At 41.1% G+C, this 25,699-nt stretch overlaps 1 protein-coding gene across 1 annotated transcript in view; it reads right to left on the reverse strand.

The window, feature by feature from the left end:
- The window catches only part of ryr2a (ryanodine receptor 2a (cardiac)), a 167,530-nt gene that overhangs the window by 96,190 nt on the left and 45,641 nt on the right, over positions 1–25,699 (reverse strand). The window contains exons 28-35 of the mRNA XM_088016421.1: positions 23,438–23,612; positions 20,934–21,142; positions 17,510–17,680; positions 16,941–17,086; positions 16,680–16,794; positions 3,483–3,643; positions 1,776–1,935; positions 976–1,062 (exon numbers count right to left, since the gene is read on the reverse strand). Coding sequence (XP_087872547.1) covers positions 976–1,062; positions 1,776–1,935; positions 3,483–3,643; positions 16,680–16,794; positions 16,941–17,086; positions 17,510–17,680; positions 20,934–21,142; positions 23,438–23,612 — 1,224 coding nt within the window. The remainder of the gene's footprint in view (positions 1–975; positions 1,063–1,775; positions 1,936–3,482; positions 3,644–16,679; positions 16,795–16,940; positions 17,087–17,509; positions 17,681–20,933; positions 21,143–23,437; positions 23,613–25,699) is intronic.

Genomic DNA, 25,699 nt, shown 5'->3' on the forward strand with positions numbered 1-25,699 from the left:
TGTGTCGCCTTTTACAGTCACTACATTTTAGCTGATTTTTCTGTGCTTCATCATTAACCCAAAGACAGGCAAGAAAAAAAAGAAAAACAAAGTATTAAAATTTTGCCAGCAAAAAAACCAGACATATTTCTTCCTCCCACCTTCCTAGGAAGTCTTTCTGCTAAGGCAGTGGTTCCCAAACTTTTTCTTCTGCGCCCCCTCAATGGTTTCCAAACATTTTCTGCGCCCCCCCTATGGATTACAAATGGCTGTCTGGTTGAAACGACGCGTGTGCCGGGGGGGGGGGATCGACTTCTTTGGGGGTAAATGAATGTACGTAGCTGAAAATAGACACCAACATCGGTAGCCTACAATGTACTTGTTAAGCTTAAGGTTCTGTATTGATGTTAGCTAGTCATCTTTTAGCTAACATTACCTGCATCCATCCAACAGCTTCACTCAACTCAGTCGGTTAGTTTGGAGGGAAAAACTGTGAAAAGTTCTTTGTGTTTTGCTGGTTTGCTGCCGTGATTCTAACCCAAACCTGCGTAGCTCCGCCCAGCAGCAGCAGGTCTCCTTCACAGGTGGAAACCCAGCGCGAGCGTCGTAGCGCTCATGTTGCGTTTAAAGGCGGCTCGGAAAAACGGGTTACAACATGTTAACAACGGATTAAACAGTTTTAACTGCTGATAAAAGTGACAGAGGACACAAATATGGGAAGTGTGGAAGACCCTACTGTATCAAATTGACATAGGAATAACAGAGAGTTGGCCATTCTAAGGTAAAAACCCAGCGCACACAGTGTTCATGTTTTTTTGTTTTTTTTTCATCCAGACGGCTTCCTGCGCCCCCCCTGCAATGACACGGCGCTCCCCCCCGCTGGTGGTGGCAGCATCATGATATGGGGATGTTTTGCAACAGCAGCACAATTAATACACTCCTAAAAGTAAAAAAGGATTCATCCTGCAGATTGTGCCGGTGTGGATTCCCACATACCTTAATCCGGCCAAGTTCAAACTGGAAGACGTTGGGACTGGTGGCCTTGGCAAAAACAGCAGGAAACAGTTTTGTACTGGGCTCCACCTGTTAACAGAGGACAAGGCTTTCCTGACCATTCAAGTTCTAGTGCATTCAAACCGGCACATTGTCTGCCTTTTTTTTATTATTTATTGATACACACATACACATCCACACGTACCACAAAAAATTATGACAAAAGTGAAAACAATCCTCAACCTCTATATGTTGAAGGTGAAATCCTGTCCTTTGGCATGAAGTGGTTGTGAAGCTTAGACTGACTTACCAGAAGCTGTTTTACTGGTTATGCTTCATTTGTCTAAGGCTGTTGGAGGACAACTTATGGTGTACTGTCCATTTCATTTACTCGCTGTTTCTGCCTGATGTTAATCACTTTGTTTTCTTGATTTATTCTTCTTTTTCTTCATCTCTCTTTCCTGGTCTCTAACCTTCAGCCTGCTGAGGCAGATGGAAGCCTCTACTGGTGCTATTTCTTAGTTCAATGTTCCTAAGAACTGTTAACAGCCTAATGGAGGAGCACTGGTGTAGTGACTTGAAGGTAACACCTGATTGTGGTATAAAAATGGTAATATGTGACTGTGAAACACATAACATTGCCTCCAACATGTAGCGTGATTTCATCCACGTTGCTCACCAACATGTGTGTTCACTATACAGTAAAAAGACAGCCAGTTCCACTAACATAACTTTTTGATGTGGAAAAAATGTGAAAAGGTGCAGACACATTTGGTTGAAGGAACTGTGTGCGCAGTGTGTACCTGGTAGTACATGCTGAGCTCTTTCCCATTGGCTGTGAAGGACAGCAGGCAGTTTGTTGTGTCCACCAGGCAACCGATCTCCAGGCCGTTATTGTTCCTGCCCTGTCCTGGGCTGCTGCTCTCTCCAGCCCACACCATATAGCAGTTACTGCGCTTTATGCTGCAGGACATTTAGTAGGACAGGAAATTTTAGATTAACATCAGGATTAAACCCCCCACCAACAATCTGAAACAGACAAATGTATAGAGGAACTAAAATTCTTGTTGTTCTCACTTCTGAATGACTTAAGTGTACTCATCATCACTAAATAAACAAAACACAGAACAGATTTTTGGATAAATATTGAAACACATCCTAGCTGTACACAACATCCAGGTGTTGGGAAAGATAGAAGATTACAAACACTGAGACTGCGTAGAGCCTGACTGTGAACCAGAGATTATTCATTCATCATGTAGTCTCTAAAATATTAATTCAATTATTTTTTGTTATTACAATAATGACACAAAAATTATAAACACAAGCTTTCAAACATCATTCTTACAAAGCTTAAAGGAAATCTATGAAAACTCCTTCTAGCCTGTTTTAAAATAAATGTTAAAATAAAACTTTTATTTAAGGCTCGCATTTCCTCTCTTTAGAACATTTCTTTCATGTGGATCAGAAGCATTAAAACCATGAGACACACTATTTATAATGAAATCAGAAGGCCAGCCTATGAAGTCAATGACTCTTTTCTTGCTGTATTCTGATGAAAAGACCATGGATGGAGAATCTAGGAGCTTCAGCCAAAATATCTAAGCTCACATGCCAAATATAAACAGATTAAACGGGCACCTGAGAAACCAGTGTAGAGATAAACCTGGTATCCCATATGCAGGTTATTAGTTGTCAATGCTGCCATTCACAGGCCAATTCACAGGAGAACAGCGTTACTTTTCCTGCGACTTCGCATGTCCCCTTTCCATCCTCTGCACATTAAACTAAACAACTAAACAGATCTCCCAATGTAAACATGCAAAAAGTCAACAAAGCCAATAGCTGAGGAAAATTTAAATCAAAAACTTTCATGGTTATGTATATTCTAGAAATTATAAACTATGAAAAGGATAGAACTCTTATAGGTTGTTAGCTCTATTGTGTACTCATTTTGCTCACCAATCCTAAAAGAACAGCTCAAAACATTAGAATACCATAAAAAGTTTAATGTACTTTTTCTCTCATTTCAGAAAATAAAACTCAAATTATATAGATTCATTAGAGTGAAATATTTTAAGCCTTTAGTTCTTGTAGTTTTGATATTCAAGACTTATAGGCAGTAAAAACTTTAGTTTCTCAAAAAGTCTAAGTAGTTGTTACAACTGGATCATAATTAGTTGAGTGAAAGGGAAAAGTGTGGGAGGTAAAGGTGTACCAGCAACAGGACTGTGAAAAAAATACATTCACGAATTTGGGCAGACTTCACATGGAAAAATAAAGGTTGAAATATTTAAGCTGTATATTTAAATTTGCATAATATGAGTTTAACTTTCTGAAATAATTGGTAAATATTAAACTTTTTTAATGGTTTCTATGCACAGTACTGGTATGACATATTTAGACTTGATGAAGGCTAAAACATATTTAGATGAGGTGGAGTTATTAGAGGCAGGAGAACAGCGCTACTTTAACAACAAATCTGTGACAAGGTGTGAGACTTTACTAACCTCTCATGAACCTTTCCTTTCTCATCTCCCAAGGTAACAGTGACAGTTCGGACTTTGTTCAGCTCAAAGCTTGGGTCATACTGATGGAAGTCAGAGGTAACCCACCCGACCCACACACTGCTGGGCTCCTGACCAGGGAAGATCCGCACTGAGTAGTAGTACTGCACAGGGAGAGAGAGGCTCTGTCAGCTCAGCTTTACCTACTGTCATTTAACAGCCTCAAAACAACAATTCAGAAACAGACCACACTGATCACTGAAATCATCTCAGTTATGTATCTGGAATTAAATCATGGTCTTCTTGGGTCATTGCTGCAGTATTTGAGTGACAGTTGCAGCAGTGTGCCTGTGTGGATTTCTTGGCATATGAGAAAGATAATTATGAGGCAGGATGTTCCTGTAAAAAAGATCTGAGGAAGTTGGGCTCATCTGGTGATCAAAGTGTGTGCTACTGTCTTAAATGTGAAGTGGGAGCATTGATGTTCTATGGTATTGCACTATGGGGTATAGAAAGGGGGTGAAAGTAAGGGGGTACGGTCAGGTACTGCATACCCCTAAAAGATTTAGCAGGAGTACCTGCAAGAGAGGGGAGCGGCTGTCTGCTGTAAAAAAATCAGTGGGTTCACTGTGCAGCCGTGAGTGATTAGTTTTTCAAGAACAATCTAAAACACAACTTAACCAGTTAATGAATATAGTTGTTTTTTTTTCCCACACTGCATGAAAAGTGGGATTTTTGACAGCTATTGACAGCTAGTTCTGCTGAGCACATGGAGATTGAGGGCTATCGGCAAGAGGTTTTTGTCAGAGTGGAAAATTGTAGAGCACTGCCAAGAATGGTCAAAACCGCTGTGTGTCCCTGTTCCCCTATCACCCCCCTCCCCTTGGGCGTAGCAGAGGTTTTTGTATTTAAATGAAGTTGCTGAGAGCCATGCAAATGCAAATCAACTGTTGAGCACCGGCCTTTTGACTCTCATTCCTGTTGTAGCTAAAATATTTTACCTTCTGTTCACCTGTTTACTAGACCCAGGACCTGGCCAAAACCCCTCAGTGTTATTAATTGAGAAATAATGAGATTTAAGTATAAAACAGGCATTAATGCTGAAAATGTTCTAATGTTACAAAGTCACACAAATGGAACAAATTTAGTGTGACATTCACCATCCAGCACTGAACACACTTAGCTCAACTTAGGGATGTAACCTTAACACTTAAGTGTTCATATCAAAGTAGAATTTTCAGGGTAAATCTGATGATATATTGTCAACACTGCATGTCTGTCAAGCTCATCCAAGATTGTGTGGTGGAATGCAGACAGAGCCACCGCTGTACACATTTCCAAGAGAAGTGTTTCTGCCAACGTGAAAACACTGAGCTTTACATAAAGCATCAGTTGTGTCATCATGACAAAGTTCCAATCATTTGCACATGTAAAATTTTGGTCATTATAGTATCACAGGCAGATGTTCATGGCATACCAAGTTGTTGTTGACTCTTCTGAAATTGTCTCCTAATCTGGACTTTGTGATTAATCATTCTGGAATACTGGCTCAAAAAAGCCTGTATTCCAACATGTACTCCTTCAAATGGAGATGTAAATACATGTTGGTGTTGCAGTGAAATGAGCCAAACAATTTAACACATTTTAAGACATCTGTAGGTATTGTTCAGTTATAGAAGTATGCCATGAAGAAGTATGTTTGGAGAAAGAATATTAAAACAATAATCTATCTTATCCATTAAAATATATTTTACATGTGTGCTAGGAGCACTGAAAAACTTAGTTTTGGTTGAATTCATGATATAAAAGAAGAATATGCATGAATACATACATAGACTTTTGTTAAACGTGATCTTACTTTGACATTCCTCCCATCTGAAGATTTATCTTGTGATGGGAGGAATTGCACAACTTAATCAAAAATAATAATAAAAAAACATGTTCCAGAGTGGTTCATTGTACATAAAGTACTTTTGTGAATAATATTCAAACTAATGTTAACGTTCACTGATTGCTTTAAAGACCCAGAGTCATGCTATTTTGGACCCAGAGTCGCCCGCTCCCCGCTCCTGGGATTCCGCAATCGACAGATTTCGGCTCCCGTGAGTCATGAGACGCTGAAAATGCAGACTGTCGATTGCTGTCGGTATCTGTCGCTCACGAATTGCGTTCGCGTCAGAATTCAGGGTCAAAAATCCCACTTTTCGTCTTGTGCCATTTCATATTGTTTCTGAACAGTTCGTGCTGTACTAGAGCAGAGCTGCAATACGTCGATCTCATCATTAGGAGAAACTGAACGCCGCCAGGAGGCTGAGACCAGCAGGTCCTCCTCTGATTGGTTTATCAAAACGTTCATAACTTTATTAAAGAACAACAACAAAAACATCAACAAAACGTTTTCAAATTAATGACCCAACAATAATAATGTCAGTAATTATTGTTTCAACAAGGTGTTGCGCAATTCTGTGCGTTTCGGTTCCATTACTGTGGTGTATTCCTCCTCCCCAGTTTACCAGAGTTGGTACAGTCCTTTTGTGTGACGCGTGCAAGCTGGCACTCTGTGGTTACTTCAGGTCTAGCACAACAATAAAGAGATACGGAAATGGCCGGAGCCTCCTCTGTTCTTTAAGACATTACAACTGGCGACGAGGATATTTTTTGGAGGAGAGAAGACGTCAAGTGTCAGTACTAGTGAGTACAATGGCTCCGGTTGGCAAGATAGAAGACTTCAGACCGGAGGTTGAGCCGTGGACAGGTTATATCGAGCGGCTATGTTTGTTTTTAAATCATTGCATAATCTTGCCCCGGCTTACCTCTCTGAGCTTCTTCATCCCTACGTACCCCATCGGTCTCTCAGGTCAGCAAATCAGCTGCTCTTGGAGGTACCGAGAACAAAAAGGAAGCTCAGAGGGGACAGGGCTTTCTCTGTCATGGGCCCCAAATTATGGAATGACTTACCTTTGCAGGTCAGAGAGGCCCCTTCTCTGTCCACTTTTAAAGCCCGTCTTAAAACCCATTTATTTTACTTGGCTTTTAGCACCAGTGGGATCTAGTTTTAATTTGTATGTTTTTTGTTTTTAAACTGTTTTAATTACTTTTTTATTATGTTGTGTTTTTCAATTGTACAGCACTTTGTATCAACTGTGGTTGTTTTAAAGTGCTTTATAAATAAAGTTGGTATTGGTATTGGTATTGGCTAGAGCAGTACCTGGAAGCTAACGATATTGACGAAGAAAAGCACGTGGCGGTGTTGCTAAGTGTAATGGGTGCTAAAGCATACGGACTTTTATGAAACTTAGTACAGCCTGAAAAACCAAAAGACAAGACTTTTGGCGATATTGTGGACATTTTGAAAGAACACTATGAACCCAAGCCCTTATTGGTTGCTGAACGTTTCCGTTTTAATAGATGCAACCAAAAGGCGAGTCAAACTGTTGCCCAGTATGTCGCAGAGCTAAAACAACAAGCAGCTAACTGTGATTTTGGTGCGTCGCTGGATTCAGCACTGAGGGATCGGTTCGTAAGTGGAATTAAAAACGAAGCGTGCCAGAGGAGGTTGCTTTCGGAGGACCGGCTGACCTTCGCCAAAGCTTTTGAGATTGCTCTCAATATGGAGACTGCAGACAGAGACACTCGAGAGCTGAGAGGCGCCGAAGGTGAATGGGCTAGTGAGGCAAACATTCACAAGGTGAGGCCCGTAAAAACAAATATGTGCTACAGATGCAAGGGGAAAAAATCACAGTGCAAATGAATGTCATTTCAAAGAGACTAAATGCCATAATTGTTGAAAGATTGGACATATTAGAAAAGCATGTCGAGCTAAAGTGTAAAAGAGTCATGAAAAGATTGTGCCAAACAGGAGCAGCAGAGAGACAAAGTATGTGACAGCTGAGGAAGACCCTGAAGAGGAGTTAGCCATTTTGACTGTTAATGCTGAGGATGATGAACGATATAAAGCAACATTTGCAGTTGACAATGTTGATTTGGAAATGGAAATTGACACAGGAGCAGCAAAGAGTGTCATTTCATATCCTACATACTTGAAGAAGTTCTCTCACCTGCCTTTGCAGCCGGCTAAAGTGAAGCTCAAAGCTTACAATGGAGGATGTATAAGTGTTTTGGGACAGTTTGTAGCAAAAGTGGAGTATGAAGACCAAGTCATAGATTTCCCACTGTTGGTTGTTAGGGGACATGGTGCTTCATTGTGTGGAAGGAACTGGTTGACAAAACTCCAGCTTAACTGGCAGCAGATTAAGTACATGGGTGAGCTAAAACACCTATCGCTCAATGAGCTTTTGGATGCTTACAGTGATGTATTTAAGGATGAGTTGGGCACATTGAAAGACATTACAGCTACCATCGTGGTCAGACCTGAGGTGCCGTCTAAATTTTGTAAACACCGACCTCTCCCATTTGCAATGAAGGAAAAGGTGGAGAAAGAACTTGAAAGACTGGAAAAATGTAACATCATTACACCTGTGAGACACAGCGAGTGGGCAGCACCCATAGTGCCGGTGCTAAAGAGGGACGTTTCCATCTGCTTATGTGGGGATTACAAAGTGTCGGTGAACCAAGCCCTTGAAGCTGATACATACCCCCTTCCACATTTGGAAGAACTTCTGGCGACACTCAGTGGGGGAAAGTACTTCTCGAAGATAGATCTGGCAGCAGCCTATCAACAAGTACTGTTGAATGAGGATTCTAAGAAGTACACAACTATCAATACTCATAAAGGACTGTTTGTTTACAACAGGCTTTCTTTTGGAATCAGCACAGCTCCATCTATTTTTCAGCACATTATGGAAAACATAATGAAAGGGTTACCAGTGGTGGTCTACCTGGATGACTTGCTTATCACTGGACACTCAAAAGCAGAACATCTATGCAACCTGGAAAAGGCTCTGCGACGCCTTCAGGAAAATGGCTTGCGAGTGAAACGTTCCAAGTTTAACAAGCCACAAATTGAGTATCTGGGACACGTTCTGGATGAACATGGAGTCCACCCTTCAGAGGAAAAAGTGAGGGCGATACAGGATGCTCCCGCTCCTACTAATGTGAAAGAACTTCAAGCGTTCCTGGGGCTCATTAACTATTATGGGAGATTTGTGCCAATGCAAAGCACGGCACTAGCTCCACTTTACAAGTTACTGAAAGACAGTGTGACTTGGAGATGGACTGAACCAGAGCAGGCAGCGTTCAACAGGTGCAAAGGTCTGCTGACAAGTGATCGGGTCCTGGCGCACTATGACCCCAACCTGCCACTCACTTTAGCATGTGATGCTTCTGCATATGGCATCAGTGCAGTTATACAGCACACAATGCCAAGTAGGGCTGTTGTAAACGAATATTTTAGTAATCGAGTAATCTATCGATTATTCTTACGATTAATCGAGTAATCGGATAAAAAAAAATTCTAAAATGAAATATTGGTAAATCTGGCATAATACTGGTGTTACTATCAGATATCAATATCAGTCCAATTTTTCATATTTGAGCATCCCTAACAGTTGCTTTTTTGTAGTTTAGAAAACTAACCTGTAACTTAGAAAGCTCACTTTCTAAGTTAACCAGAAGAAAAGTTATAGAAAAATCTGAAATTATATTGAATGTAATAACAAAGAGGCAGGCTCACAAATATGCTTATAAAAAATGTCTACAATCCAGCTTTTAGTTTATGTATTCATCTTCAGTGAGTTTTTAATAGATTAATTAAACTCACCTTGCCACCTAACCTGTCACGCTTTGGGTTTGAAAATACGGGAAATGCCGCCTGGAGTGGGAGGAGAGGGCGAATGAACGAACGTAAGATGGGTGGAGGGGAGGAAATAGACCAGCGGACTGACGAACCGTTAGACCGGGGGACGAACACGGGGGGAAGCAATACGGGATATTTACACACCTTCACTGGTCACACTCAGAAACTCATCTACCAGCCATGTACGATGCGCTCCGCCACCCGTTTCTTCAGACCGGGATATGAAATTTATTGTGCGGTTCGTCGGTAAAGCTACATTTACACGGTAAGCATCAGCTACTCAGCCGCCCGCCCTGTTCAGGCTATCCGCTCACCTCAGCGCTCTTCCCGCCGTTCGCTTTCAACCAGCAGCCCCGGAGGAGAAATGCTGCCGTACTCCAGGCATTCCCCCAGTCATTTTAAGGATGCTTATTGGTTCCCCAAAAACGATAAAAAGTCGGGCATTATCATCAATCAATAAAATCCCCACGGGCCAATCTTGAAGATTGGACTTTATGCCGCTGAGACTTAGCTTTTGTCAACAACTCAGAGGCGGAAGTGAGAGCTCCGCGCAACGCAAATGAAGTCCCGGCCGGAACACGGTGCGCTAACTAATAAAACATAAATTAACGAAGCTTCAAGGCAGGTAAATTTTCCTCGAGGAATTTTAGTAATCGAGGTACTCGAATCATTCGAGGAATCGTTTCAGCCCTAATGCCAAGTGGGGAGGAGAGACCAATTGCATACGCTTCCCGAACGCTGTCCCCAGCAGAAAAAAAGTACTTTCAAATAGAAAAAGAAGCTCTAGGACTGATTTATGGAGTAAAAAAGTTTCACCAGTACCTATGGGGTAGGCATTTCACTTTAGCAACAGACCATCGCCCCCTGCTGACGCTCTTTGGTGAGCACAAGAACCTACCTACCGTAGCTGCAGCACGCATTCAAAGGTGGGCTATCATATTGTCAGCATATGATTACCACATCGTTTTCAAGAAATCAGCAGAACACAGCAATGCAGATGGGCTCTCTCGTTGTCCTCTGCCAGAAACGAGCGACACTGGAACAGCATCGAGTTCGGCAACAGTACATTCACTGCTAACTGAGCATTTGCGAGGAGCTCCACTAAATGCAATCCAGGTAGCCTGGGCCACACGTACAGACATAGACTTGTCAAGGGTTTACCAGTATGTCATGGAAGGCTGGCCTACTGTTACAGATGAGAGTTTAAAGGCTTATCACAACAAGAGGAATGAGCTTTCAACAGAGATGGGTTGTGTTTTGTGGGGAACCAGAGTGATTATACCCTCAAAAATGAGAAAGGCTGTGTTAAATGAGATTCACTCTGGTCACCAAGGAATTGTGAAATCCAAGGCCTTAGCTCGCAAATATGTTTGGTGGCCAAATCTGGATCATGACCTGGAACAGGTCTGCAAAACATGTGAAACATGTCAGATGGATCAAAAGATGCCACAGCATGTTCCACTGCATCCCTGGGAGTTCCCAGGTGAATCCTGGAAAAGACTGCATATTGACTTTGCTGGACCTTTCCTCGATAGCATGTTCATGATCGTGGTCGATTCATATTCAAAGTGGTTGGAGGTATTTCGTATGCCACACATTACATCACAAGCCACAGTGACTAAGCTGAAGAGACTGTTTGCTTCATATGGACTTCCTGAACAAATAGTCACAGACAATGCCACCACCTTCACTTCTGCAGAGTTCCAAATATTTGTGACACAAAATGGCATTTTGCACACAAGTGCACCAGGACATCCTGCCACAAACAGTTTGGCTGAAAGGTATGTGCAGACGTTCAAAGTAGGCATGAAAAAGCTTGCAAGCCACTCATGCAACATTGAGGACAGACTTTCATTGTTTTTGCTGCAGTACCGTGTTACAACAAATTGTACAACGGGTCAGTCTCCAGCAGAATTGTTCTTGCACAGACACATTCGTACCAGACTGGATTTCATCAAACCTGACACCAAGGAGATTGTTCACAGGAAACAGTATCGGCAGAAAGCTCAACATGACTTCACAGCTGTGGACCGTTCCTTTTCTGTGGATGATGCTGTGTATCTTCGCAACACTGGGGGAGGAGTTCACAAGTGGATACCTGGACAGGTTCTAAGACAAACTGGTCCAGTCTCTTATAAAGTGAAAGAGCACTACTCGAACACTGTGCACAGAAGACATGGGGATCAGCTTCGTGCCAAAGCTGTAGCTGAATCAGATACCGATGACTCTGAAACACCAACACAAGAGCAAAGTGATGTAAGCATTACACCTGAACAAAGTGCTCTGGACTCTGTGCTGCAACCCCTTGTCTCCCCAGATCCTTCAGTGGTGGTGAGGCGTTCAACACGACCACGGAAGACACCAAAACGATATCTTGAATAGCCTTGTGTTCATCTAAGCATAATAGTTTTGCATGTTATGTTCCATTATTATTCATGTTGTATTAAGATGCAGAGGTAAAGAGAAAGAAAAATGTCTTGATTTATCAAGTAAATACATATTTGGGTTATTGTTTGGTTCTACATGGAAATGCACTTAAGCTGGAATAAGTGACCTTAGTATACTTTAGTTAATGTAGATAAAAATGTTATTTTCATCTTAAAAGGGGGATAATGTGGTGTATTCCTCCTCCCCAGTTTACCAGAGTTGGTACAGTCCTTTTGTGTGACGGGTGCAAGCTGGCACTCTGTGGTTACTTCAGGTCTAGCACAACAATAAAGAGATACGGAAATGGCCGGAGCCTCCTCTGTTCTTTAAGACATTACAATTACCAAAATAACGAGCAGAACAGGAGTTTAACATTAACTAATTAACCACCGCTGTGTTCAGGGAGGCTTAATAATGATCGCAAAATAAATATCAAGCCTGAAAACCTAATATCGGACTGAATGTTATATTTTTAACAATCTCTGGTCGGATTGTGGAGCGTAGGAGGTTGCCATGGCAACGGGTGTGCTTAAACGACAGAGAGAGACGGAGAGTAAAAATGTGCGAGAGGTTTAGAGTTGATCACCTGTTCAGTTATTTTACCTTTCTTTACCTTTGCTGTGGCTCTTTACAGCCGCTGTAGTTTCTGAACGTTCAATGAACGACAAACTTGGACTAATTACCTCGTTCTTTGTGAGTATACATCATTTACAACAAACATCAAACACGGTAAATATGTTTCATTAAGTATTTAACAAACAAAAGGCTTCTATCACGATAATTATGTGAAATTAAATTGTCCAATATAAAAAAATAGTTTGGTGCTGTCGGGGTCAGAGTCTGAGAGGTACGGAAGAGGTTTAGGGCCACTGGAAAAAAGAAAAAAAAAATCTGACTTTTTTCTCAGAATTCTGAGATTAAAGTCAGAACTGTTTTATTTTTTTTCAGTGGCCCCAATCCTCTTCCGTAGAGAGACTTTTCCTTTATCAAACAAATTTATTTATTTTTTTGCCTCTTATTTAGTGGAAATATTGATGTTGATGAGACTTTCTCCAAAATAATAACCTTTTTCAACATTTATAGCTCCACTGTTGAAAATGAGGCTCTAACATTCACAAATAACATTGAAATAAAATCCAGTCCAACATCTGGTTTGAGGTGATTCCTCTGGAACCTGTTGGAGGAAAAATATCCCAACTTCAGAAGATGAGCTTTAACCTAACAGAGCTCTGTGGTTCCTCCTGTCAGTATGAGAGTCAGGGTGAGGAGGCGCCATGTTAGGAAGAGAAGTGGAAGCTGCAGGATCTTCAGAACAAACAGGTCATGATGCTGGGCTACTGATTATCCCTGTCTGGACACAGGATCAATAGAACCTGTTTAAAAGCTAAAATGAATGGTTATATGCCAGACATGGAAAACTGGGATGACTCCATGCCATGATGTTCAGGATTTAGGTCTCATGGCATCTCAAGGTGTCAACATTGCAGCCAGAGGGCTGAGAGAGGAAATACAGCTTTATTTTGTAGCCATTCAACAGCTACCAGCTTTTATTGCTTTGCAAAAAAATTAATCAGCACAGAAACTCCAAAGCACACAAAGAAGGAATATATATATATATATATATATATATATATATATATATATATTTATTATGTGATCGGTATCGGTGATTGGCCCTCATTGGTAATCGGTATATATACCGATTACCAATTATGTAATCGGTATACATAATTTTTTTTCTTTTAATCATAAACGGTACCGGTTACATTATGTGGAAAAAGGAACCATGAATTCACCTTAATTTAGACAAAAACTTGGTTTTGTTTTTAACTTTTTCCAAGAAGAAAACTAAACAAAACAGGCATTGTGCAAATTGTACTGCTATTGATAATACTATTTTTTAACAGACTGATAACATATGAAGGCTCTGAAGAGGCTAAATAATACAAAGAGCCAAAATAAAACCTCTCAACATTGCCAAAAAAATTAAAGTATAAAACATTCAAAGGCAAAAACAGGTTCCATTACAATAAACAATCCAGATTTACTGAATAAAAACTTCCTGTTAGCATGGCGGCTAGCTGATTACTGCTAGTTCTTATTGGCTGTTTCTGACTGAGCGGAGGAATTATGCAGAACTGGGAGGAGATCGATTATTTTTTTAGAGATTATCTGTCTCATGTTAGGACAGCGAAAGTTTTAATACATATGTAAAATTTATTTCTTTAGGTTAGATGCTGCAGCTTTAAGCAGGTTCGGTGTGAGAGCAAGGGCGTAGGTTCGGTCTAAGTTTTGGTGGGGACCTTGACACCCCCGGCAGCACAGTGAAATGCCCAAGAGCACCGAACATTTTTGAGAAGGGGGGGGAAACCACATTGGCTTAATAACCAACCATAACCATATCATACATCTTGTGTATACAACCAGATACAGTCATACTCAGCAGATCAGTTCAAGAACACTTTACTTTTTCCTTTACAAAATTCAGCAAACGTTACAAGTAAGATCAAAAGAAATATCCTCTGGATACTCCCTGGTCACTGGCACTCACACTGACTGCCTCCTATAGAGCAAACAATGCGTAACCTGGTTTGTATTCACACTAGCTTAACTTAATTTAAGACTAACACTTCAAATGCCATATTTACTGAGATAATTTCACAGTATATTTCATATCTGAGAACTAACACCTCACCTGGAGCCCTGAAGCTCCAGCCACCTCTCCATCGTTCTGCTCTGCCCCTTGCTCTGCTGTCTGAGCATCCTATGTGAAAAAATATTACATCATTAACAGACCTATTCTACCTCACATTCAGTGCTGACCTTACTAAACACCGGACTTTACAACAAATGCGTTGCGTGATATCTAACTTATGGGTCCACTCACTGTACTTACAGCCGACGTAGCGAAATAACTTCTAATGTCTGTCCTTTTCTATTTTGGTGGCGACATGGTCTGGAGATTCAGAAGGAGACGCGTGTGCCCAGCTAGCCGCCGCCTTTTGCAGCTAATCAAAGAACGTCCGACGATTCAACTGACTCCCCCTCCCCCCATCCCCCCGACAGCACCGTTCCGACACGGTCTCGGAGGCTCATAATTAATGTCAAACTAAGAAGCTTCCGTTCCGCGCACCGCCTGTTGCTGCTAATCAAAGATCGTAGATCCACGTTCTTTGAGCCAATATGGCAAAAATTGGTCGGGACTTTTTCATATCCCGTGAATATTGGTCGGGACATGTCCCTACCGTCCCTACCCAAACCTACGCCCATGTGTGAGAGTCACTACCAGGTGGAGCAGAAGCGAAGCTCCGTCTGTCAAATATTACTACCTGTAGCGTAGCAGCGGTTCAACAGGAGAGCAGAACCAGAGTCTTACATCGCAGCTCGAAGACTGAAATAATTTTCCAGGTTATTTGTTTAGCTTTCTGACCGTCATGCTAATCCGGGTGAGTGTTTGTAGCTGTGCGCTGCTTTACCTGCTATCTGATCCTCCGTATGTCTTGTTTACTGCAGTGAGCCTCGATGTAGCCAAACTCCGTCAAGTATTTCATTGATTTTATGCCATATTAGCTTCGTTGTGTTGATGCATTTTGACCTGCTTCAATTTTCCGCCGCAACACGCAAACTTCCCCATTCATTCAGTGCGTTATAGTTCCACATCGCTTAGGACAGTGGTTCCCAAACATTTTCTTCTGCGCCCCCCTATAGATTACAAATGGCTGTCTGGTTGAAACGACGCGTGTGGGGTGTGTGTGTGTGTGTGTGTGTGTGTGTGTGTGTGGGTGGGGGGGGGTAAATGAATGTACGTAGCTGAAAATAGACACCAACATCGGTAGCCTACAATGTACTTGTTAAGCTTAAGGTTCTGTATTGATGTTAGCTAGTCATCTTTTAGCTAACATTACCTGCATCCATCCAACAGCTTCACTCAACTCAGTCGGTTAGTTTGGAGGGAAAAACTGTGAAAAGTTCTTTGCGTTTTGCTGGTTTGCTGCCGTGATTCTAACTCAAACCTGCGTAGCTCCGCCCAGCAGCAGCAGGTCTCCTTCACAGGTGGAAACCCAGCGCGAGCGTCGTAGCGCTCATGTTGAGTTTAAAGGCGGCTCGGAAAAACAGGTTACAACATGTTAACAACGGATTAAACAGTTTTAACTGCTGATAAAAGTGACAGAGGACACAAATATGGGAAGTGTGGAAGACCCTACTGTATCAAATTGACGTAGGAATAACAGAGAGTTGGCCATTCTAAGGTAAAAACCCAGCGTACACAGTGTTCATGTTTTGTTTTTTTGTTTTTTTCATCCAGACGGCTTCCCACGCCCCCCCCTGCAATGACACGGCGCCCCCCCTAGGGGGCGCGCCCCACAGTTTGGGAACCTCTGGCTTAGGATTTGTTGCTGCGCGTTTGCGCAGTATGAAGGAAAAAGGTACGGTGGCCCTGAGGTGCAAAACACTACAACATTAACGAAGCAGGAGACCAGCTGCACAGGCAGGCTGGGAAATGAGAAGAAGGTGATCGGTTTGTGTGATCGGCAACAAGAGACCGTGATCGGCGATCACCGATCATACCCTTTTTCACGGAAATCGGCCGATTATGATCGGCCGATTATGATCGGTGGCCGTTCGATCGGCACACCTCTATATATGTGTGTGTGTGTGTGTGTGTATACACTGCTCAAAAAAATAAAGGGAACACTCAAATAACACATCCTAGATCTGAATGAATGAAATATTCTCATTGAATACTATGTTCTGAAGAGTTGAATGTGCTGACAACAAAATCACACAAAAATCATCAATGGAAATCAAATTTATTAACCAATGGAGGCCTGGATTTGGAGCCACACACAAAATTAAAGTGAAATGTTCCCTTTATTTTTTTGAGCAGTGCCGATCGATATATATATCATAGTACCCCCAAGAATTTAAAACTAGTTTCACCCCTGGGTATAGAGCTCTGATTGCATTTGAGTCATAAGGCTATTGCTGATAGGAAGAAGCAGGTCTGGTCGTCTTACAGTAGAAGCTTGCATTAGGACTTCATAGCCCTCTCTGTCTTCGACCGCCACTTCCTCTGACAGGCGAGCAGATGATGGACAGCTGTTGTCTGGCTTGTTTTTCTTCAGCGTGAACCTGACAAATCACATCACTGGCTTCAGTTTCCATTTCATTACTCACACAAAGACAGGAACAAAGTTATATTCCCAAAAATGAGTCCAATTAAAATGATAAAAATTTTAATCATCTGAAGAATAACATTTGAAGACAAGGCAGGCTACCGTTGCTTTAGCTTGGAGGGCTTCTCCTGGGTGTAGTCTTTGTGGTTGTTGAATTCATCTCTGTCATGTCCACTGGGACCATTGGGACCATGAGATGACTTCAACAAGACTTCAAAGTCTGACACAGTTTCAAAATCCTCCAGCTCCTACAGAGAGAGACAGAGAGACAACAGAACACATCAGGGCTGGGAGCAGCCAGCAGTCCATCCTAACAGTGAGATAATAGAGGAACTGAGTAAATGTCAAGTTTAGGCAATAAGACTGAAAGTGGTTGAAATTAGATGTCGAACCAGTTTGCAGGAATAATAGAGATATTGTCTATTGATGGTGAGGTGAAAAGTCCAATGCCAATAGTTCTTCAAAGATCCGTTTAAGCTAAATACATGATGTGTTCCTTTATCAGAGTTGGGAATTTTGCAAAAAAGAAGCTAATGCATAAGGCAAATTTACACGTTAAGCAAAACATTGTTAGTTGATCAATGATGATGTAGAACAACTATGATGAGTCATAATGGCAACAGGTCTTGATTGGTGGAAGGCATGGCAGATCTAATGGTCGTATCTGTTACCCTCTTCGGTGAGAACAGGCTGTCATAAGACGGGGATCTGGATTCAGCGCACTCTATAGGCATGCTCAGCCTGTAGAAAGTGATGTCATTGTAACTGTTCTGGGAACCAAATGACCTCTGGGTGACCTTAAGACAGGGACACAACTCCACTGTTCCATCCATCCTGGTCACCTGGAACACAAAAGTTTATGTTTTAAACAGCTTGGAATTATCTTTGCAAAGTTTATTCAACAGTTTTAATATTTATTTGCATTGAAAACACTCTACAACTTATTATGTGTTCACACTGCAGCCTGAAGTAACCCAATTCAGATTTTTTTGCTGTGGCCGTTCACACTTCCAAATATATGCAACCTGTATGTGTTCTGCAGTGTGAACAGGCAAACGACCTGAAAGTGTCCCGCATACGCAGTTGAGGGCGCAATAGCGTCAGCGTTCTCAGTGTTCTGCCAACCGTAGACCCCTCATGGAGCGCTGAGTCCTACGTAACAGCGTCCGCCATCTTCTGTGTGGCAGCAGGGCGATCGGAGCTCCTTCAGTCCTGTGCTGTGTGGACTTATTTCAACTGTTTTACGAAACAAACTGGATTCATTGGCTTTACCTTTCACAGGTAAGGATGAAAGATCAGAATTACTTGACTTTGCAGCCAGAAATTCGCTTCTAAACAACCGAAAAATATTTCCTATGTAGCTTAAGTGGCCCGAAGTAACCACTGATTGTTAGCGTAGCAGCTAACGTTTTCACACTGTTTTCTAATGAGAGCGAGCTGATGAAAAACCGCTGGTTAAAAACCAGGGGGTTTAGTGAGGAAAGGTCAGTCAGGATCAGAGCTGGAGCTGCTGTTCTTCAGTCTGTTTCCAGCTCAGCTTCACCATGTCGGTATTTAGCTATAATGATGCTACGAGTCAGAGCCCAACATGCTGAAAATGTCTTTTTCTGAATGTGAAGGAAACATATATGTATTTTCTATTACACTTTTGGATAATTTCTCTTTTATCCTTGGCTTTAGCCTGTGAACCAGGACGCCTCAGAAGTCATTGAGTTCTCCCAGTGTGACCAGCAGACTGAAGCCCTGCCTGTGACCAGTGTTCCCAGTATAATAAATAAATGTTTTATTCTTTCACTTCTTGTGTATTTTTTAAATATCTCAATCTGAAGTATAAGTGTATTAATACAGCTTATGTAATGAAATAAAAATAATTTTCTCTGTTAGAATTATTTTCACTCTTTGCTGTCAATAGCAGAGTTGATGTATACTGTAATATTTTTTCTCTGGAAAAAAGTAAGAAAAATATGTAGTTTGATGTTTGACAGTGACTGATTTATAAATCAAAAGTCATTTCTCTATAAAAAGTAAATACAGGAAAATTATTTGTTTCTTGTCTTGAAATGTTAAATGTACATTAAATTATGGAATTATGTAAATATATTCTTTAATAAAACACTGTAAAAGTGTGTCTGTTCATCAATGTCAATATAAAAATGATCAGAATCATTTCTATCAAATAAAACATTGTGCTCTCTATTCAGAAATGCCCCAAAACAATTAATCACATCTAAAGTTAGAAACTCTGTCTTTAGTCATTTCTTTGATTGGCAAAAATATTAATGTGTGTGAGAAAATGTGTCAATGACAGGAATTAATTTAAAATACTTTGTAGAACGGCAATTTCTGAAGTTTGGTCCATTTACTTGTATTAGCTTACTGGCACATTGGCCACATTCAATATGGCGGACGCTGTGACGTATCGCAGCAACGTGCCGACCCGCTCCATGAGGCGTCTACGTATTCATGTCTATGCTGCCAACCGCCATAAAAAGAAGAAGTGCTCAGTGTTTGCGGAAGTAAACATGGAGGTTAACGGTGGAGCTTAGCTTACATATTTGAAGTTGTTGTCCAACCGGAGCAGCATATTAACAACTTAATCCTCATTATAGTCCTTTATGGATGTCGTTTTTCTTCCCGCTTACACGTATCAGGACACAGAATAGTGACATTTGTTGAGTATCAGTGATGTTCATTTAGGATGAATGCGGCCTGGACGTTCGGTCACATTTAAATCGGATACATATCAAATATATCCAAGTGGCCTTGGTCAAATTCAAAAAGAATCTGACCTGTGTTTTTCAGACAGTCATGAAAAGATCAGATTCAGGTCATGTTGCGTCAAAACAAATTGGAATTGGGTCACTTGAGGCTGCAGTGTGAACGCAGCCTTAGATCATGATGTTCTCGTATTAATACTTATCAGTCATTACATTATGACTATCAACAAGTTACAATAAAATGACTCCACATTAAGGGTTAAGATTGGTTTAAGGTTTAAGCCAATGACCTGAGGCGGGGGGTTTGTGAAATGATTTTACCATGTGGTCCTCGGCTTCAATTCAGGAATGGTACCAATTTGGCCCACCAGCACACAAAGTGTTGATGCAGATGGACTCTTTTTATAACTTTCTAAATGTAAATCTTAGTAGAAAGTGTTAGGTGTAAAACAATCGTTTCTTTCATTAAATATCTTTAGTTTAATATTAACTACGTAGAAAATATTGCAACAAACATGAAAAAAGCATGAATTCTGAAGCAGACATGGCTGCATCCACTCACTAAAGTTGATAATACAGCATGAATTTCCAGAAAATTAAGAAATCGTATCTTCACTTTACTTAGACAAACCTGAGAATTTAAGTATTTCAGGTTTTCAATTGTGTACAAATTGGTTTTTTTTTTAAATAGTTGAGTAATTTCTTTCATTTAAATATTGCATGTCTGTTAATTTGTAAACAGATAAAACAAGTTTTATTTGCTTACCAAAATTAAAAGTTGTACTTTTGAATTCATTATGTTGGTCTGCTAGATAAAAGATTTGGACATCAAACTCAGTGGATCACAGCTTATCAAGTACAGCAGGAAAAATAAGTATTCAACATGTCAGTGTCTTAGTCTAGTTAAAAAATGTTGTGTCGTTTAAAAAAAAAAAAAGACGGTCCATTACAAAAAAATATTCCGTTAATGCGACTCCTGGCGCACACATGAGGTTCACAAACACCCATGTAGCATGTTTGTTGTGTAAAGGCCAGCATATGTAAAGGCCCATATGGGACCCATATGGGACCCATATATCAGTCCTCCTTTCCCCCACATGGGGCCCACCTAGGCATGCTGGCAGGGTGGCTAATTAATCCTTATCCTTTTTGGCTATTAAATGACTACCCTTCCTTCACCTACAGCCACAAGACTTAACACAACCTTTGGCACAATTGGCAAAACTAGTTCAGCAGGATTCCTAAAAACATCAAAACTACGGCTGATGTTCAGAGCCCAAACATAAAGTATTGTTTGGTAACCACATGGGGACCTGATTAGTAGTGACTGTGATATTGTAGACAGGACAGAGTGTGTCTGTGTAGAAGCTCTGCTTACCTCAATGTGTTGGTGGTTGGGGGGCACAGGCACAAACTGAGGCAGCCTCTTGCTGAGCCACATGGTTACATCCCGGTTCATATTGACGGCGAATGGCTCATAGCCTTCCTGCAGGCCACAGATGGTGAAGTACTTCAGAGTGCTGACATCTTTACCAAAATCCATCCTCCCAACCTGACACATTCCCAGACTGCACACTGGGATGAAGCCTGGGACAGACATAAGCACTCAAGTTACCCATGGTGCCTAATTCATTTTGTAATACCACAAAGAGGGGATCTGTCAAACTCAGTAAGATGTTGTCTTCATTGCATAAAAGAACCAGATTTACACAGAAACTACAGAGAGGTTTGTGACCTGTTGAACAGGTTAAATATCTGGACTTCTGGATCCATATTCTCAAAGATTCTCTAAGTCCTCTCAGAGAGCTGCCATCAACATTCCTGCTAAGGAGCCCCAGCTTCAGCGTGATTCAGTCAGTGCCTCTGTCTTCCTGGCTCAGTGAGAGTGTGTGGTTGAAGCCATTGCTAGTTGTGATACTGTCTTCTAGGAACTGTGATGGGTTGATATGCAAAACAAAATAATACCTAAAAGAAACAAACACGCCACCGGCAGGTCATTGATAGAAATTAACTGATCATGAATGACATTACATGTATGTGAATAAGATACTCATACTTGTTTGAGCGAGAAGTTTCATGGAAAAGGCAGGGCATAATTTTGCAGATGGCATCATGCATCCGTGATTCCAGACTAAGCAACTTTGGCAAAATGTATAATTTGAGAAAGGCCAGTATAGTATATCAATACTTTATTGATCCTCTGAGGATATAACAGAGACAACATCAATGGTCATGGGAGCTCTTTCATTTAAGGCACAGGTCAGCTGTTTGTTAGATCCGGTGATGAGAAAATACTATTAAAAATTGCTTGTCCTATGGTCTACAGAACAGTATCAGACTGTTCATGGCTAATTACAGTCTCTAAAGCTCACTGCCATTGGTTGATTCCTGTAACACTGCAACCTATTGGACGCGCCAATGTTGCTCAGATGGGATCTACTCCAAATTATGCCTTGCCTTTTCCGTGACACCTCACACAGACAAGTGGGAGCCTCTCACATACATGTATTGTCATTCATTCAGTCTAGTATTAGTTCACACACACATACATACAATTTTGACTTCTCACTCAGACAAGTATGTCTGTATTCTTTAAATGGTATGATATTTTAATAGCGTGTGCAGTTTTAAGTGTGTGAGTCCATAATAGCATGAGAAAAATTGCATGTGTCTGATGTTTTAATAATCTATATGTGCAATTTTAGTCTTATAAGTGTATGTATGAGTCTATAGAAGTGTGTATGAGAGAAAGCATGTCCTGAGTGACCCCTCATATTACCCCTGCACCATCGCAGCACCTCTCTCTCCCACTTCACAGAATTACAAATTACATCAAATATTTGAAATAAATAATATATACACAAATTATACAACTCTGGTTCCAGAAAAGAAAAAAAGACAAGTAAAGGTTTTGTATTTGGATGCACACAGCATTAAGTCAAAGTACTTTCGAACACAGAAAAAAAAGCACAACTATCCAAAACATATCTTTTTGATATCAAAAACGTACTTTTTCTAAATGTTCATCACAAAAACATAATTAAATGTTTTGAAATCAAATTAATATTCTGAGAAAGATAACCAGAGCAAGTAAAAAAGCAGTTTCTAAATGGTGATTTTATTTATCAAGAGAAAAAAAAAACCCTATCCAAACCAACCTGACCCTTTGTGAAAAATTCAAAATTCAAAAATACTTTATTGATCCCAAAAGGAAATGAAATAAAAGGTTATTTTCCCCCTTATTAAACCATGATTAAATGTGATTAACAGCATTTTTTGACAGAATTTTCCTAAATCATACCAAGGAAGGATTACAGTCAGACCTGTGAATCAAGAAATCACTTAAACTGAAGTTGTTTGAAAACATGACATAAGCTAACTGATTTCAAAGTCATGTTACAAAGGCCTTTCTAAGTCTTTGGGACTCTAGTGAATGACCATTGTCCACATTGTCCAGGCCAGTCATCCACAATTGACATGTCGCCAGCTCCGCCCCCTTGTGGAAGTAGAGCAAATCCCAACAAACTGTTATTATGGCAGAGGTAACAGAACCCGGGACTTTTTTTTTGTTGTTGTCATTTTTGACAAGGGGCGTGTACTTGCGATGCCAATTGGTCAGTTGCTGCCAAATGCCCTAGAATAATTGTGAGAGGATTGCTCTATGTCAGCATGGGGGTGGAGCCGGCATCATGTCAATTACTCAAGTACACATGGATAACTCATTCAGGAAGTCACAGCACTGTGCATAACATTATTACAACAGAAACCTAGCCACTAAGAGACATCAAACCAAAGTTAGTTTTAAACCACTGTGTCTTTCTGTCACCATGGAAATTAATTAGATTCTCTGTTAGCTTCATGGTTAAGGTTTTGCACATTTACCTTCAGCAACTTCAAAATCCTTGAAGGCCAGCTCAGATCCAGAATCATCCAGCAGCACTTCTCCATTCAGAGTGAACATCATTGTGTGCTCGTTCAGATCCACCATGCAGCCCACTACATCACCAGTCTGCCAGGCACGGCCAAAGTGCTCATTGCCCTGATGCCAGCGCTGGACCTGCAAAACACACAAATACACACACATATCAGTGCCTTCTAGGAAAGTCTGTGATTGGACAACCCTCCATCCATCCATTGTCTGAAACCACTTGCAAGATCGCTGGGGGAATGGTACCTATGTAGTGATCATTGAGCAACAGCTGGAGTACAACCTGGACCAGTTGGTAGTCCATCACTGAGCGACACAGAGACAGACAGGACTAACAACCATCCACATTTACACAATTATACATAATTGCCTATGGGGAATTTAGAGGGAAGAATTAATATTTTTTTATTAGGCCCGAGCAGCTAAGCGCTGCGAAGGCCTATTGTTTTTCAAATGTTGATTATTATTATTCCGGCTTCCGTCAAATGAATCGGCTTTTTGGGGGCTTTAACATATGTGAAAACTCACCAAACTTGGCGGTCACATTAAGTCTGCGAAAAATTTACGTCTGATAAGGTCGACGCAAAAATCGCAAAAAAAATGGCTCAACAGCGCCCCCTAGAATTTTTCAAAAGACCCTTTCCTATTCACTTAGTTTATCGTAGAGACATGAAATTTGGTACACTTGTAGAGCTCCCCAAGATGCTCAGAATTTACAATTAATGTCATAGTGCAAGTATGACAGGAAGTCGGCCATTTTGGATTGAAGTTGTGAATTTGAGCCCATTTTGGTCGTTTACAGCCTTCGTATATGATCGAACTTGTCCTAGGGATTTTGATGGATCGGCTTCAAACTTGGTCTGTTGGTTCATAAGGCATGCCCGATTCAAAGTTATCAAAACGGTGAGTTTTCGTGCATGCTGAAGGGGTGATACCAGGGGTCAAAGTTCACCGACTCACCAAGAAATATAAAACTTGTATATCTCCTACACAAAAAAGTCAGAGAGGCACCAAACGTTCTGTGTTTGATCATCTTTGAGTGCTCTACGAGATGTTATAGTGAAATTTTGAAATCTCTTAAGCCGCGCCCCCTTAGAACAGGAAGTGTCATGTTTTACTGTGATTGGTGGCTATCTGACTCCTTTGACCTAATCAACATGAAACTGTGTCCAGAGACAGAAGACATGTGGGTGTGCTTTGGATTCCAACCCCATCTGGCTAGGATGTAGCAGGTGGGCGTGGCAGCGTGGCGAAGTGACCTGTCAGAAAGTGCCCATACTTTTGGCTCTGAATTCCACAATTTTGGGTCCAGCTGCACCAAACTCACTAGGATGGATCCTTGTCCAAGCCCGGACAGGAATCCAGTGCAATATTTGGTGGGCGTGGCCTAATGTCTCAACAGCGCCCTCTAGCATGTTTTAAATGATCAGCCCCAAGCCATGCTTTATCTCAGAGTTATGAAACTTGGTAGACATGTGTATCTCATCAGGATGTACAAAAAGGTCTCTTGGAGCCATGGTCCAAACCCTACAGGAAGTTGGCCATTTTGGATCAAAGCCGCAATTTCCTCTATTTCATAGACGTCACATTTGATTTAACTCCTCCCACAGCTTTTGAGATACAGACTTCAATCTCACTGAGCTTAGAGTTGAAACATTAAAGGTGAAATGTAATCAAAAGAATCCTCGTACATCAAAAAGCATGTGGGCGTGGCTAAGCGTCAAACTTTGGCTTTGTGCCATGAAACATTAGAATGCAATAACTACTCCAGGACAGGTCAAAGCTGAATCAGACTTTCCATGTCTCATTATAGACCAGCCTTGATCACATTCACATGATCAATTGATGATATCACCTAAACCACGCCCCCCTCCAACAGGAAGTCACCTGATATTCTATGTTGGATGTCTTACTTTTACTCTGATTCAAATGGATTAAAACCTGTGCCAACTGATAGAAAATGACATGTGAAGCCCTCTGTGAATGTTGGCTGCTGGTTGAACCATGTGGGGGAGGCTAAATAGCGAGTAGCAATGCTCGCCATGTCTATGATCATCTCTAAATCAAACATGCTTCATCAGATTTGCACCAGACTTTATGTGATCATCTCTGGTGAACCTCTACAGAGCCCAAAAGTATTACATTGCAATTTGACTCCACTGCGGACCCAGATTAATAAAACAGCTGTGTCTCCTCACGATATCAGCAGATCTGCA

Source organism: Poecilia mexicana, unplaced genomic scaffold (assembly GCF_051168715.1).
Source record: "Poecilia mexicana isolate PSO_F unplaced genomic scaffold, ASM5116871v1 scaffold_19, whole genome shotgun sequence".
In the NCBI taxonomy this organism is placed as follows: Eukaryota; Metazoa; Chordata; class Actinopteri; order Cyprinodontiformes; family Poeciliidae; genus Poecilia; species Poecilia mexicana.